The sequence below is a fragment of the Drosophila obscura genome, unplaced genomic scaffold (assembly GCF_018151105.1).
Source record: "Drosophila obscura isolate BZ-5 IFL unplaced genomic scaffold, ASM1815110v1 contig_150, whole genome shotgun sequence".
Classification (NCBI taxonomy): Eukaryota; Metazoa; Arthropoda; class Insecta; order Diptera; family Drosophilidae; genus Drosophila; species Drosophila obscura.
Window position 1 is genome coordinate 1,256,305 of NW_024542736.1, and position 16,424 is coordinate 1,272,728.

General features: G+C 48.1%; 2 protein-coding genes across 3 annotated transcripts; one reads left to right on the top strand and one right to left on the bottom strand.

The window, feature by feature from the left end:
• Positions 1 to 414: 414 nt before the first annotated feature.
• Positions 415 to 3,048, top strand: LOC111079245. 2 transcript variants are annotated; one of them, XM_022374358.2, is made up of 4 exons: positions 415 to 695; positions 767 to 835; positions 1,545 to 1,667; positions 1,724 to 3,048. In XM_022374358.2, the coding sequence occupies exons 1-4, from the start codon at positions 537 to 539 to the stop codon at positions 2,879 to 2,881; spliced, it is 1,509 nt and encodes a 502-aa protein (XP_022230050.2). In that variant the 5' UTR covers positions 415 to 536; the 3' UTR covers positions 2,882 to 3,048. The 2 variants fall into 2 exon arrangements, with proteins under 2 accessions (XP_022230050.2, XP_041447498.1); XM_041591564.1 differs by lacking the exons at positions 415 to 695; positions 767 to 835 and adding an exon at positions 1,364 to 1,420.
• Positions 3,049 to 9,533: 6,485 nt separating this feature from the next.
• Positions 9,534 to 15,701, bottom strand: LOC111079244. Its single transcript, XM_022374357.2, is given in 5 exon segments — positions 9,534 to 11,111; positions 12,295 to 12,456; positions 13,669 to 14,138; positions 14,141 to 14,161; positions 14,164 to 15,701. Coding segments are annotated over 5 exon segments (2,832 nt in total). The 5' UTR covers positions 15,281 to 15,701; the 3' UTR covers positions 9,534 to 10,049.
• Positions 15,702 to 16,424: the final 723 nt, after the last annotated feature.

The following is a 16,424-nucleotide window of genomic DNA, read 5'->3' on the forward strand; positions in this document are numbered from 1 at the left end:
ATATATATGTGTGTGTTTACCTTTATCTTGGTAGCGCACACAAAAGCTGCATATGTCTTCATACCTCGAGCAAAAGTTCAAATATTTACTTAGCCCCAGCAAGCGGCAAGCACACACACATACTCTACACGTAAGAGTAATTTCCATGCGCACAACCTGCTGCTGTCAGGCAACGAATCTGGCGGCCCTGGTCGCAGCCACAATTCGGCGCCGACAACTTACAACACACATAGACGTAGGCTAGAAGCCGCGGCCAATGGGTGAGAGATGCTGCGAGCGCGGCTGAAAGCTGAAGCCAAAATTTTGTTTCATAGCCGATTGCGTCGGCCCAAAGCGCTCGGCAACTTTTCAGCCGGCCCACATAGACGGCGCGCGAGACTTGCACGAAAAATAAAAATACAGACTCGAAAAAAAAACAGTTTACCAGCTGAGAGCGCAGGTTGAACACGTCTCGCGCTAGCCACTTTATCGGTACCGTCTGGATTTTGGCTGTATGCAACGCGCGAGTCTTTACAGATCTCTGAGGATTAGGAACAATGAAACTGACCGATCGCAGCTCACGGCCAAATGCAGCTTCGGCCGAAAGCGATACGGCGACATCGTGCGTGCGACTCTTGCGGATACCACGTGCTGCACCCAGCATTGAGAACTATGGGTTTCATCTGACCCGTAGCAAGTGGGATCCCTATCCATGGGTAATAAAGGGAAACCATAAGTGCAGATCCTATTACGATCTTTAATCCGATATTGTGTTCACATAAAACAGGTCTGCGAGGTGGCCGCGGGCACACCTGCAGCACTGTGTGGCCTCAAGACGGGTGACTGTGTTCTAGAGGTAAGATGTAATGGGTCTCCCCCCTCCTTAAGTGTAAGTCTCTTATGACACATAGATTTACATATATTATATTAGACTTTGCCTTTTGTAAGCGTTGATTGTTTGCTTTAAATAGCAATTCAATACAGCTTAGTTAATTGTCATCTTAGGATTTTTATAGTAGCTATATCAGATGGTGAGTAGAAAATAGAAAACACTCACCTAAAACTCTGAAACAGTTGGTGCATTCAGAACCAGCTTTTTGCCGGGACAGGCACTAACGACTATACATACATACGTAATATTCAACGCAGCAAATCGGAAAAGATTAATTAGTGCTAACTAAAACAAACAAAGTGGAAAGCAAACAAAAACACTTAAACGACATACAGCGGCGTCAAAGCGCTGTTACTTTGCTTAACAGTGCATGCAGTTTGCTTAAGTTAACAGTGGCAAGCGGTTCTGCATAAAGCAAGCAGTCGAAAGCAGTGCACTGCTAATCAAGCATGCAAGCAGTATGTGAACTTGAAATGTAAACAGGGGGGCAATATTAAAAAGTCTACTTAGAAATAAACGTTTAATTTCATGATTTTTAATGATTTAAATGTAAGAAAAAAAACTAGCTTGCAGCGCAATAAATTAGCTGTGAGAAAATAGGCGAAAACCGCAATCAAAAGATGACAATTGCCCAGAAAGAATGAAATACTTAAACATTACTCACACATTTCAGGTCAATGGCGTAGATGTCCTTGGCCTGCGTGTCGCAGATGTGGCCAAAATAGTCAAGAGCCAAAAGGACTGCGTCACAATGCTCTGCTGGAACAGTGGCTGTGAAAAGGACTGTGATAAGAATGTAAGTAAATCCAATTGAGCGCTCAAAACCGAACTTAATTTTGTGAAACCCAACAGAGCATATGCTGTGCACCCATGCCGACCAGCCTAAGACGGCTCTCCACTGCCCTTGAGAGTATATTGCGGCTGGTCGAGTGCCCCATCTGCAATCTGACCATAATTCCGCCGGCCATGCAATGCCAGAACGGACATGTGCTCTGCGTTGATTGCCGCATTCGGGCCGAACGCTGTCCCATCTGCAGGGACTTTTACACGCCACGCCGGGCCTTGTTGGCCGAACAGATTTACTTGACCATTGCAAATGCCTTTGAGATGTGTCGCTCCGAAGATAAATTGCGACAAAAGCTCTTCGCGGGCATCACCAAAGTCCCAGCCGTGACGCAGCCGGCGCAAACACTTGCTGACCCAAGCATTTGGCGGAAACGAAGGCCGCTGCTGCCAACGAATAAATTTCTGACCAAGCTGCTGGACGGTCGCACTGACTCGCTGGAGAATCTCTTCGAGTCCAATGCGGCCACACTGCTGCGCACTAATTCCACAGACAACTTCAATGCCTCCAATGAAACGATACAATCAGCAGAGACGACAGAGCCGACACAGCCGACAGAGCCGACACAGCCGATAGCCAGTGCCACAATGGCAAGGACGACAACAATGCATCCGTCACATGATGAAATTTCGGGGCATCTTTCACTCTCAACAAATGATTTACGGCATGCAACAGTTAAGCTGAAAGGGCAGCCCAATGCCGAGAGTAATGTCCCAGCTGAAGGCGATGTGGAGCAGGAGGAGGAGGAGGAGTCCGGCAGTAGCCACAGTTCCGTCTCCATCTGCTCCTGGCCAACGCGTCCGCAGTCCGACAGTCTGCTTTTCATAGGAAAAAGTCGACCCCTGGCACTGGCCCCGTCGCAATATCCCCTAAACGAGTATCGTATGCCATGCAATGTCAATGAATCTTCGAGTACGGTCCAGCTGGCAGCAGCACCACCTTCTGTCACGCTGAGTAAATGTGGCACGGATTTGCCCGAGCAGGTGGTCCAAACAAAGCCAGCCTCTCTGCTCTACTGCGAGTGCGAGTGCACCTTGCCTTTTGATGATGAACTGACGCTGCACCAGAACCAGAACCAGAGCCAGGACAAGGATCAGCAGCAGCAGCAAAAGCAAAAGCATCAACGAGAAAACTGCTGCTACAAATCCGCTTTTCGTCTGCTTTGAGCATTCAGTTGCCGCCAGCCAACTTAATCAACGGGCATGCACTTATCAGTGGGACGTTTGCTTTTGGCTGTATTTCTTTTTGGTTTGGTTTTGTTTTTGTTTTTATTTTTGCTTTTTGTTCTTGTGTACTAATTAAATTAAACGCCAGTTGCTTTGCCAAAGTTGCTTATCGCCCGAACAGACCAGACCTTACCCCCATCGGGCACTTGGGCATCTCTAAAAGAAATCTATGCGAGAGCAGAGAAGGGCGCTCCATGAATGCAAAGCAGACTGGTTGGTTTTGCTGCTCCTCCACTCGATGCCAGTCAACCAGGAGGCAGGCAGTTAGAGAACTTGGGCGATGAAGATTTCTAATTTAATCACTGCTGAACGCTTCAATGATTTTTTGTCATTTGGCGTGGCCCGATAATGAAGTTTGCAACGCTCCCAGTCCAACTTTGATGGACGGCTGGACCACAATGGAACCATTTGTACGTATATAAAGGATGCTTGGTGCACTGCAAGTACTTGGGGCCCGCAGCTGCTGGTCAATCAAGAGTGAAGCGCGTAATAAGCTTTACTTATCATTAAGCCGAACAGACTGGCCACTGGCGGAATACCCTCCCTGTCCTGAACGGTCCTGTCCTGTCCCGGTTGCAGCCATAATGACAGCCGCAGAGGGACAGCCATTATGTCGGCCATTTACCATTTAATATCGATGCAAGGCAAGGCAAGGCAAGGCGTTGAAAGAAGGCAAGATGTCAGCTTGGAGTAAACAACGCCAGCAGCAAGCATTCATCCTAGTCCGGACAACCGCACAACTCGTAGTACCAGCAGAACAGAAGTCCAGTCCCAGCAGCAGCACCAGCTACAGTCCCAGCTACAGTCCCAGCTATAGCCCCCATGCTGCCTGCTTGGATTGCTATGAAAATGTCATCAAAACCGGAAGTGGCAGTTTAATTTAAGCGCGTTAATTGAATTTTATTTTCTGCCATGTTGATCGCCCCTGACAAGGCCCAGGAGCCAGGACCCAAGCCAGAGCCGTAGCCGTAGCCGTAGCTGTAGCCGTAGCCCGACCGGGCATCCGGGCAGGATGCGGAAATTGATTTGCTGCTGTTGCATTGTGTGTGTGTGTGAAACGGCCCCGGCCATATCCCGTGGCGTCGTCACTGGCTGGCCGTCAGCGTCACCGTCACCTGGCCTCGGCAAACTTTAATTACAAACTTCTATGCCACATTATGCGGCAGTCAGCAGCTGTAGGAGGGGTTTTTGTTGCTGGGTTGGAAATCTGTTTAAATTGCTGTTATTGTTGCCAGTCTTGTTCTCTCTCTCTCTCTATTTCTGTCTTCTCCATGGCTCTACGTGTATGTGTGTGTTTGTGTGTAGTGTGTGTGTTTGTGTGTCGCACACTTTCTAATTGCATTTCATTATCTATTCGAAATTACAGCAATTTCGAGGGTCGCCATTGATATTGGTAGCATTAATGGAACCGGAACAAGTGCTGCTCCTCCTCCTCCTCCACGTTAATTGCTGCGGTGTGCAGTTCAATTAATTTCTACTTGTGAATCAAAAGAAATCTGAAGGTAAGCAGCCGCTGCCGGGGAAGCCACAGGGAGTCTCATCCATTTGGTTTTTAATTAATGCGAAGCACTCATTATCGACTGCAAAATTGTACGTTGGAGGCACAGGACTTGAGAGATTGTTAAAGCATTCGGTTAGGGCACTTTAGAGATTCTGATTTGCATCCTTGGCCGCACAACCACAACAGCAGCAGCACAGGCAGCAGAAGCAGCAGCAGCAGCAGGAGATGCAGCAGAGGCAGCAGCAGCAGCAGAAAGTTGTAAGTTGTTCGCTTGCATAAGAATAAACGGCACTTTGGGGCAAGTTTTGCAGCCATGCACCAACAACAGCAACAGCACAGGAGCAGTGGCAGGAGCAGTGGCAGTGGCAGTGGCAGGGGGCAGGGGGCATGGGGCAACTCACTAAGTGGTAATGGCCAAAACAATAAATTTACTTTGGAGCAAAATTTCGCTGCCACACCCACTTGAGCACTTGCTGCAATGTTTTTGGGGGTCACGTCAGTGCAGCAGCATACCACACGGCGTATGAGTACCGAACGTACCCTGCCTGCTGCCTGCCTGCTGCCTGCCTGCCCCAAGGGCAGCTTATCAGCCGTGGCCGTGGCAGCCAGCTTTGCAACAATGTGACCATCACCCCCGCTCCCTCCTCCCGCCAAGGAAGGGGGCAATTGAAGCGTGCAACAATTCGGAGAATTCTGCCCTTTTTGGCGGCACAGCTGTTCCGTGTACCGCCACAACCTTAGAAAGTTTCTAACGAGCCACCAAACCCCAACACCGCCCATGCCCCCCGCCCACGCCCTCCGCCCACAGACTGTGCTCTATGTTGCACGCTGCTGGCTGTTGGCTGTTGCCTCATGGCCCGTTATTGTTACTGTTTAGGCGGCAAACAACATGTGCGGTTGTCATAAATTTAACGCCAAAGGAGCATTTTAAGCACTCAGACAGAGTCCTGCCCCGCCCAGCGCCAAGTGCGAGCAGTATATAGAGGGCAGGGTGGGGGGGTCTGTCGTCTAATTACTCTCAGGCAGGGTAAACTTTCGAGCAGGCCCCTCCCACATACATACACACGTGCACATATGTAGATATATCTACATACAGATGTATGTATGTATTTTGTGTAGTGAAAACTTTGACGAGCCACCGGAAATGTTTAATTAATTACACAATGGAAAATGTAATATGCAGATGCTGCGTGCAAAATATTTTCATATTTAAATTTTTGTTCCTTCGAATATTTGAAATTGTCAGTTGTGTATATTGTGCAGGGGCAATACGTACATGTAGTAAATGGAAATTATTTATTGAATTAAATGTTGAAAAACGTGCGCCACGGATGTTTTATTGCATTATCGATGGGGTGCCGGGGCCACAGTAAAATATGCTACATACAGGCATATAGGCGAGTATGTCTGATTTATTTTATTTCTCAGCATTATATCTTTGCACAGACTGGAGGGTATATCGTGTTGATGGCAGTCTTGTGGCATTACGAATATGGCAACTAATTGTGGTCTTTCGTTGAATGATATTGCAGCTTCAAGTTTATTATTTCCCCATTAATTAAATCGGTGATATTCTCACATTAATTGGGTATCTTTTGGTCGTAAACGAAAATCTTATCCACTGCTTTCTTTGCTGTTGTTCCATTCATGGTGCAAGCAGTGCAAAGAAACTTAATTATGGTTGAGCGACGCAGCGCGGCAGCCAGCCTGATTAAATTAAAAATGTGAATACGAATACGAGTATGAAATGAAATGAATGCAGAGCGCTACCATTCAGGCGGCACTGCTCCCATAAATAGGCAACAAAGCGCTTTACTTGCCAGCCACACTCCACAGGACATGTGTGAGTGACACATTTCACACTGAGATTGAATTAATTGAAACATTGCAGGCGCGCCCCTTTAATCGAAAACTCAGCTGGCGATCGGCTTCGCCAAAATGGAAAGTGACATGACAGGGCCCAGCTACCAGCTACCAGCCACAGCCACAACCCTTTGACTCCTTTCCTATCGTAAAATATGAATGTACCATAACCGAGCACTTTGATATCTCATTCAGACCAGAGACCAACCATTTGCAAACAGCAAATTAAACAATTTTTCGCCGACCACAATTACAACAAAACGTGGAAAGACACATTGCAAACAAGGACAAACAAGGCAAGCAGGAAAAATCAGTGGGTGTGGGGGGGTTCCGTTTGAAATTAAAATTAAAATTCCATTGATTAGAAAATTGTAAATGCATGGAATTTTTGTATATCGTTGTGTGGCGATCTTTGGATTTGCATAATTGCGGAACAAACCGCCGAAACGCACTGAAAATCGGAGCCACACAACAGGAGGAACAGCGGCAGCCTGTGGCAGCAGCAGCAGCAGCAGCAGCAGATGCTTATCGGAGTGGAACTTGCCACCGGGCACTGGCGAGCGAAACTCCTCTCTCTTTCCTTCTGCCTTCTGTCGGGTTCTGTTGCAGGAGGCACATAAATATCAAATATTCTAACACATGGGGTTGCTGGGGGGATTGCAGGGGGGTTGGGGTAGCGCCGACCGAGTGCTTTGGCTGGGAACCGTGAAAGCTGCTCCTGCTTTTTTGCATCCTACACCCCTGTACCCCTTTCCATTTGGCTGTGGGAGTTTTTAATTAAAATAAAAACGAACAGCAAAAACGGCAATGGAAATGCCACATAATTGTCGAATTGTTGCCACTTGCCACGCATATGTGCACGGCTATTCATTCGAGGGCGTGGCGCGTCGACTGGGTGGGACTGCTGATTAACAAAAATAAATTGTGAGCGCGCGACTTTTGGTATAACAATTACTCCTACAAACACACACGCACACTCGCACACTCGCACACTCGCACACTCGTACAGGTAGCGGCAGCCATTTTCATAAAACTTCTCACAGCCTCCAGTCAGTTTTGTGTGTCTGCGAGTTTGTGTGCTGTTTGTTTGCCTGTGTGTGAGCTAGTAAATATTTAGCTGCCATCTCTCTCGGTGTTTTTGCTGCACCAATTTCTGCACTTTAACCTCGGAAGCGCAAAAATTCATTTGGGGCCCAAAACCTAACATCCAAAACGGCAGCCCCAACCGAAAACAGAACTTCCAGCCAGCCAGCCAATGACCACTTGTAGCCCACAGCAGGCAGTCCGTGCAAATGATCAGTAAATGGGATCAAGTATGTGGGCATACCCCATTGAGATGTTTTATGTAACATTAACAGATTTATTATGCATAGTGGCATATGGGGAAATATTTATTAAAGAGTAACAAGAGCGATTAATAGTCAATCCAGCAAAGGGATTCCACATTATTTCTACCTTCTCTGAGCAGAAATTCAACTATGATTTTTATTTTATTTTAGAGTGTAACAGCTGTGGGAAATACTACTGCTACCGCTCACGCGCGCTTAGGGGTATCTTTCAGTCGCATCGCACAGACTAGAGAGACAGAGACACAGGATAGAGATAGAGAGAGCACTACATAGTGATTGTAAAAAGACAGCTCCGACAAAAGTCAAAATCATGTGCCCTGTGTGCTCATGTTTTATGTGGAGGATATGCCGCGCTATGTTCTGCGGCGCTGCTTTTAATTGCTTTGCATTTTCGTTGTTTATTTTGTTGATGTTGTCCCTGTGTAGTGTGTGTGTATGTGTTTGGGGGCATGTAATGAAGAGCCGTGTCGGTCTGCATATTAACTGGCACACTTGCAGCATTTTTAAATGCAGCTGCATGACCAAAAAACACCCGCCCATCCCTAAGCATTTTTAGTGCTGTTGTACAGCAAAAACAGAAGCCGCAAAAGGAAACGAGTGAGTGGGTTGTGTTGGGTGTGGCTGCAGCAAGTAAATTTGTGCACGGCTTTCATTGTCTGTCATAAGCATAAATGGTTATTAATATTAAAGTTCATAACGGCCAATGTTAACTGCTCATTTAACGGGGCCATGGTTCTGGCCACTTTATTTTTGCCTGACTGCCTGGCTCTGCACTGCCCTGCCCTGCCCTGCCCTCTACTGTCCTGCTCTGCTCATTGATATGTTGGCAGTTGTTTACACATTAACAGCCCGCTGTGTGCACCATGCACCATGCACCATGCACCACCGTGGCAATTTCCAGCCAGTTAACGAAAGAGCACATTTGGGCCTTATTAAGTCGCTAAAATTGCATTGGCAATGCAACATTGCTGCAGCCAGTAGCGGTGGCAGTGGCTCTAGGGCATTTATGAGTCCCGCATTCATGGGGCAGCCATTCCATTAAGGAAACGAAGGAGTATTCGCTGTTTAATATTAAATCAAATTAGAGGAAAACTTTCTCAATCCATTCAGGCTCGCTGCAAAAAAAAACATTCAATGCGAAATCAATGCACAATCACAAATTAATTGAAGGCTTAAGCCCATTTTTATGAATTTTATATGTATGAATCGTAAATGAATGCGAACGAATATTTACGCGCATTTTATGTGTATGGATGGCGCATCTGAAAATGTGTTAAATTCGTATAATAAATTAACTACATAAATACATACATACAGGGGGGAGGGGGGAGCGGGGTAGCTGCTCCGCTGGTGTAAATTATTTTTTGAATGCACAGCAATTAAGTGAAGTCAGGCGGGCAAACATGAAACGGAAATCCCAGCATGTTGTTTCGGTTCTCTCCCTTTCCGTGTTTTTTTTTCTGCTTCGAGTGTCAGGTGTAATAAACCCATACACACACACACACATATGAAATCGAAGTGGAACCTAAGGGTCATCGGTTACCCAGGAGTGCATACATTTAAGTGGACCCTGCCCTTCCCTTCCCTTCCCTTGCCACTGCAAGATATGAACGTATAAAAAAGTGGCCACAGAAATAAATCTACGGATGATATATAACAGATTAATATGGGATCAGCAAAAAGGCTGCACGTTCCTCTGCTCTGTCTATATGCTATAAAAGTGATTCCGAGGGACAACAAGGGAAAAAAGTGCAATAGATGGGTTGATATTCCCGATTCCCATTTCGGCCTGCACTTGAACACCTTTCCATTGCATTGATTATTCCATTAAATCTGCTTTGATCCAACACATTAACTTTATACGTATATATTCCTTATATTGTCTGTATATATATATTCTCTGTGTTCTGTATTCACGCAGGCAAAGTAATTAATATGCATATTTTAATATAATTACGTTACATATGCAAACAAGTTGCGTAAGAAAAAATCATCGAAATTAATTTAATTAATATGGTAAATGGGCTGGTTTTTTGTTTTGTTTTGTTTTGTTTGAGAACCTTTAACTGCGCACTTCTCGAGTGTACTTAATTGTAGAGCAACTAAATTGATAGTTCACCTCTCGCATGGCTCATGACTGAGCAGGAGGAGAAGGAGGGTGAAGGAAGACGCTTCTAATCACTGGAACTAGCGGATATCTAGGAACGTTTCTTATGCTTAAATAATATGCTATATACAAGTGGTGGTTGGTGGTGTGTCTCTCTTTTTGGGTATGAGGCTTCCTTTAGGGGCTCAGGCACTGAGATCTTTGGATATAGAATTGCTGACTTTTGGTGGGCTCTAGCTAGGAACTAGCAAAGTAAACTTAACCAATCTTAATCTTAATGTCTACAACTCAGATGAACTCCTGAAAGTCCAGCATATCGAAATTACTATCAAATTCCGATTGTAATTGTAAATTAACTGCCGGGCTCTTGGACGTTGTGGGGTCGTACGTGTCCGTGATATACTTTGTCACGTACTCGAACGACACAAACTCGCTCAAATGGCATTTGCCACCCTGTGTGTCCTCCACGGTGCTAATCCCATTAGCTGAGGCTGAGGCTGAGGCAACTGCCGTCCGTACCGTACGGGGCCCATTCGCTGCTGTCAGCAGTTGTTCGAGCTCGCTTAATTGATTAATATTTTCATGGCTGCCATGGCTGTAGCCATTGTAATTGTTGCTATTGCTATTGCTGTTGCTGTTGCTGCTGCAAACGCTCAGCGCATCCGTTTCCGTTGCGGGCGCCATGTTGCCGGTTGCATCGTAAAGAGCATATGTTGTTGCTGTTGTTGCTGTTGCTGCTGCTGTAGTTGCTGCCGATGCTGTTGTCTGTACTGCTGTGGTTGCCACGTTATGGCCGGCTCCTGTTACTGCTGCTCCTGTTGTTGCCTCATTCTGATTGTGCTCAATGATGACAATGCAATTTGACAACTCATTAAAGTTCATTGAATTGTTATTAGCTGCAACATTGCCGCAGCCATTGCGGTTTGTCCTGTCCGCAGTCGTTGGCCCGTTCTCAAAGTGAAGCATCGAATCGCTGCAACTATTGCTGCGGTGCTGTCGCTGCTGCTGCTGCTGCTGCTGCTGCTGCTCACCTGTCGCCGCACCTGTCGTTGCACCTACGGGCAGCACACCACCGCCCAGAGCCAGCGCCTGAGCTTGTGCTTGTGCCTGTGCCTGGGCCTGGGCCAGTGCCGATTCCGAGTGACGGCGTGTTTTGGCCGCCTTCTTGCTGCAGGCGCCATTGGCATTCGATGGGCCAGCCCCGCCGACGCCACCGCCGCCGCCGGCAGATTTGCGGCGCACCAGCTGTCCATTGGCATTGCGCAGCGCGTGATTCTTGACATGTTTGCGCAGGCTGGAGGGATCCGTGTAGCGCTTGGTGCATCCTGGCAGCTGGCAGGCATACGGTTTCTGTATCAATAGAGCGAGAATAGAGCAGACGCGTTGCATTAATATTTGCCAGCTTCAATGGGGACCGCAGCACAGGCGAGCGGCTGCTGTAGCTGTTGCTGCTGCTACCTAAAAGTATGCAATTGATTTGTTCCCCTGCCCACACATGACCAGCACACACACACACACACACACTACAATAGGTACATGGTTAGGTAGGTAGTGGGGGACCTGCATATGGCTTGGCATATTTGCCAAGTCAAATCGTTTTGAAATGTCATGCTGCATTTTGTTTGTTCTGCCAATGTCCTGTGTCCCGTGTCCCGTGTCCTGTCCGCGGGCACCAGGAGCAGCACCCACACTCCAAACCATCCACACATTGTATCCCTTTCAGATCCTGATTGGCAGCTCCCTAGTTGGGTGGGGCGGGGTGTGCGCTGCTAACTCGTTTAGTTTATTCGATTTGCCTTCTGCTGCCTGACTGGTCCTTCATGCTGGCTGTGACCTTTTTTCCGGCTGTACCACGCGCTGACGCGACTGTTGCTGCTGTTGCTGTTGCTGCTGCTGCTGTTCTAGCTGTTGCCGTGTTGGGCCCTTGCCGTGGCTGTTACTTTTGCCGCCGGGGCAAAACTATAAATCACTCAGGCAGCGAAATACGAAATGTGCACATGTCATGCTGGCAGCAGCCACAACAGCAGCAGCAGCAGCAACTGTGCCACACATTTTTGTACTCTTGCAGAGGGTATTGTGATTCGGACCAGCATGTCTGATGGCCTGAGGTATCAGCAGCAGACGTAGAGTCCATAGAGCCAGGTTTATCAATCTATCAATTTGCATTTGTTTCACAGGATCGGATTAGCACATAAAAATTCACTTTTCATGACCCATTGCAGCTGCATCAGAGTATTTAAAGCTGCGACCCACGACCATGTCCTGCCCTTGCATTGTCTTCTTTTTGTTTTATTGTTCTTGTTTTTTATTTAAGTGACTCTGTCTCAGCTGTCTGGACGGTGCCGCTAAGCGCCTTGGCATCCATTAAATCTTTAAGCTGCGCTTGGGAACCCCAACTGCTGCATCTTGCTGCTGCTGCTGCTCCTCCAGCCGCGAGCTCTTCAATTTCCTTTTGACACGCATTGCAAATTGCTTGCCCCACGCACTCACACACACAGGCACACATACGCTGGGGCATGGGGCATGTACTCACCGTATCGTAGTGGGTCCTTTGATGTTTCGCCCGATCCGAACTATTGCTGAACGCTTTGAGGCAACCTTTATACTGACAGCCATAAGGCCGTTCTCCCGTGTGCGAGCGTTGATGAATTTTCAAATTTTCCAAACGCGAGAATGCTTTATTGCAGCTGGGAAACTGTAATGGACAAAAAAGAAAAAACAAACGAAAACAAAAATGAAAGGTGTCATCGAAAATTGCAATTACTGTCGCAGTAGAAGAGAGAGAGGGGAGCAGAAAGCAGCTGCATAAAGGAGGCAGTTTGAGATGAGTGGAGGGGAGTCAGCAGTGGAGGGGAGTCAGAAGTGGAATGGAGTGGAGTTGGGTTGAGTGTCCGAAGGACGTATAAAATTGTGACCTCGATGTTGCTCGTTTCTGTCCCCAGGTGTCGCGCAGGTAGCCATTTCCACACAGACCCTCCCTCCCCCTGACACACACACACACACACACACCTGTCACACACCCAGTGAAAGGGGCAAATTACGCTTTTGCAACACAAACGACAGGAAACAAGTGTAATGGCAAAGGCAGCTCCAAGCTGCTGATGGACATGGGGAATCTATCCAGAGTGCTGGTTATTTTTTAACCCAACCCAAAAACAGCCAAGAATCCATCAATTACTCAAAAATCAAAATGAAAGAGCATGCCGGAGAGAGATGGGACAAAGCAGATAGAGTCAGAATCAGAGTGGGTTTATGTGCGTGTGTGTGTGCCCCTAATAACATTCTATTTCAAGGTGGACTTTCTGGACTCCTGCTCGGGTCCTGGGGCCTGGAGCCTGCAGCCTGCAGCCCCAGAGCCTTACTCTAACTCTGTCAATTTCTGTGATTGCTTTGCGCCGCACAATTCATCATCTGAGCGCTGGCAGGCCCCAATGCCGCATCAAATGTCAACACGTGCATGATAAAAGGAAATACGAAACATTTAAACGACTATAAGATGCTCTCTATATATATGTGGGAATTATTTGGGTTAGGCTCTGACGCAGCAAAGAAACGCTGGAAATCTCTTTGAAAGATTTTACGCAGTGCAACTGATTTTGGGTGGATAGTTAGGGCGCACAGTTCACAGTCCGGCTTTGACTCCACAAGTGCAGGGTATCGTATCAGAAAAGGAAACTAACACAACAATCTTGTTGGGGGTTGTGTTTGGTCCAGAGCCAGAGGATCCTTGAGTGGAAAGTCCTGTTGCGAACATAAACAAATACGAGTATGGCAGCAGCAGCAGCAGCTGTGCAGCTCGCAAAACAATATAAACTCCACTTGTCTGATTTTGAGAAATGGTATTCCAGACGAGATTGGAAAGGTTTTGCCACTGCAGTGGCTGGTTTGACTGGCGACCAATTCTTACCGGACATTTATTTGGCTTCTCGCCGCTGTGGACACGCATGTGAATGAGCAATTTGTAGCGGGCATTGAACGGCTTGTAGCGCCTGGGACAGTCCAGCCAGAAGCAGGAGAAATCCTCGCCCTTGCGCACATCAACGTGACACTTCTCGATATGCTCCACGAAGGCCTGCTGGTGGGGGAACTCCACATTGCAGCCGCTCCAGCGACAGATGAGTGGCAGTGGTTCGGCCTCTGCCTCTGCCTCGACCTCTGCCGCATCCGCATCCGCATCGCAGCAGCTCTCCGGCTTGTACTCGCTGTCCTTGGGCTGGGCAAACACCTCGTTGTCGAGGTCGAGGTCGTGGGTCTCCTCCTCATACTCATTGTCATCGTCCTCGCTGTCCAAGCCCATGACTGCCTCAGTTTTGATCAACTCATCCGCAACGTAATTAGCCATATCGGATTCGGCACTTTGGGATTGCGGTGGCCGCTGATTTGCTGCTGCTGCTGCTGCCGTCGCCCAGCATTAGTTCGTCGAGCTCGTCAATCGTCCAGATGATTTTGTGTTCACGGTTCGGCTTTTCGATGGCGTGCGACATATTATTTTGATAATTTTCGGCCGCATATTGCGCACCCGGGCCCGAATAGAGATTTGAGTAATCGTCGTAATTGCTGGCGCACATGGGAATGCATTTGGGTGTGCCAAATGTGGAGCTCATCGATGGCAGTTTGGTGGGCGAGGACTCCTGCTTGATGTGATGCTGATGCTGCTGCTGCTGCAGCAACAGTCCATCGTACATGTTGCACAGTTTGGGCGATGATGTGGATGTGGATGTGGCGGCTGCCGTGGCGGATGTGTCTGCCGTGGCAGTGACTGGCATCTCGCCGAGATTGAAATTCAACCAGGCATCCAGGTGCGGTGATGAGCACGGTGATTGGTTTTTCGATTGGCAATTAATTTCATCATAATTAAAATAATCAATATCCAGGTTAATGGAGTCGGCCTGCGAGGCGGCCAAAGACGAGGCAGCCGCGACCGCCAACTGGCTGGACTGGGCGCTGCAGGGCGTGTAGGGTGTGTAGGGCGTTGGCGGCGGTGGCTGCAACAATCCGGAAAAATCGGGCTCACCGGTTAACCGGGCAATGTCCTCCGGCTCGAAGCGGAAGATATCCTCGCGATTGAGCTGTGTGTACTGGCCCTGCTGGTACGGCATGCCCGTGTGGTCCGCCGCGGCGCACACAATATCATCCTGATCATGGTCAAAGTCCCGATCCCGATCGTGATCCTGATCCTGCCCCACATAGTTATGGCAGTCGCTGAACACCGAATTGGGTGTTTCGGCGGCAAAGCAGAGGTGCGAAAAGTCCGGAAACTGCAGCTCACCGCTGGTGAAGTTGTTGTACGCCTCGCTGCCGGCTGGCTCCATCTTTAGCGGCGCCCGAAAGGTGTCGTTGCGATGTGCCGATCCGCCACCAATTGTGGCACTCAGCGGGGGCGATATGAAGCCACTGTAGCAAGTGTTCTCCTCGAAGGCCTTGCCGGGCATCGATGGTGCTGTCTTGACGGCGTACATGCCGCCGCTGTGGCTGGGAATGCTCAGTGGCAGTTGCTGTGACTTGAGCGTGGAAGACATATTATGGGACGTCGTTGTCGTCTCTGACGATTTTGCTGATTATTTTATTTTGTGTCACGATGGGGCGACCGCTTTCACTTTCGCATTTCCGGCAGTTGTCTAGCTCTACGATTTTGGCAGCGGTATTGTCCAAGTTTTGGGCCAAGTGCCAATATTTTTTATGGTCACAGAACGCGGGAAATCCCAAAAGAACAGACACACACACACGGCACACACTAACACCACGGCACACTCGCACACACACGGCAGGAGGAGAGAGAAGAGTTTTCTTCTATTTCAATAATCGCTGTTCTTTGGCTCTCATTAGTTGTTGAGTTGAGTTGAGTTGTTGGTACTTGTGATGTTCACGCCACCGCGTTCTATCTGACAATAACCCGCAGCGCTGGTGCCGCACGGTTTTTAAATGCCCGGAACGGGAATGGGAGCGGAATGGATACGGGAGCGGAGATGGTTAGAGGGTAGGGGTGCGGGTACGGGGTACGGGAGCAGCATTGGATCCTGCCTTCGGTTCTGCTGCTGCTGCGACTCGCCCTCTGCCATGATCGGTGTCGCACTCTTCTTTGGTTTTTCTTCTTTGGCACGCACATGTGCTCCCGCTTCCCCTCACTCTTCTGATCGCTCTGCCGAGCCGACGCCGCCGCCGCTGCTGCTGCTGCGACTTACCCCTGCCACTGTCCCCCCTAACTTTCCGTGCGTCCCTCTGTCCATGTCACGGTTTTCCTGTCGTGTTTTTAGTGCTGTTGCTGTTGTTCTTGTTAATACTGTTATTTTAGGCTTATGTTTGTGTATAGAAAATTATGCGTGAGTCGTACACAGAGTGCCCGGTGGGAAATGCGATGATCCAGAAAGGGAAAACTGTTGTGCACGGGCGGAATGGATACAGAATTGAAGCATTTTATTATGATGGGATTCTTTAAAACTGCTTGTACTTTAAGCTGCTTGAACTATTACTTTACTGCTTGCAGTGCACTGTAAATTTTACAGCTTTGACTGCTTGCTCATAGTAAAGCAGTTACACCTTTCACGAACTGCATATTCTGAAGCGAATCTTCTTTCAAAATGTATTCTCTTCAGAAAGGCAGCTTTTATTCATAAATATGTGTAAGCACAAGTACGAGTATGTGTATTACTATTCAAGGAACCA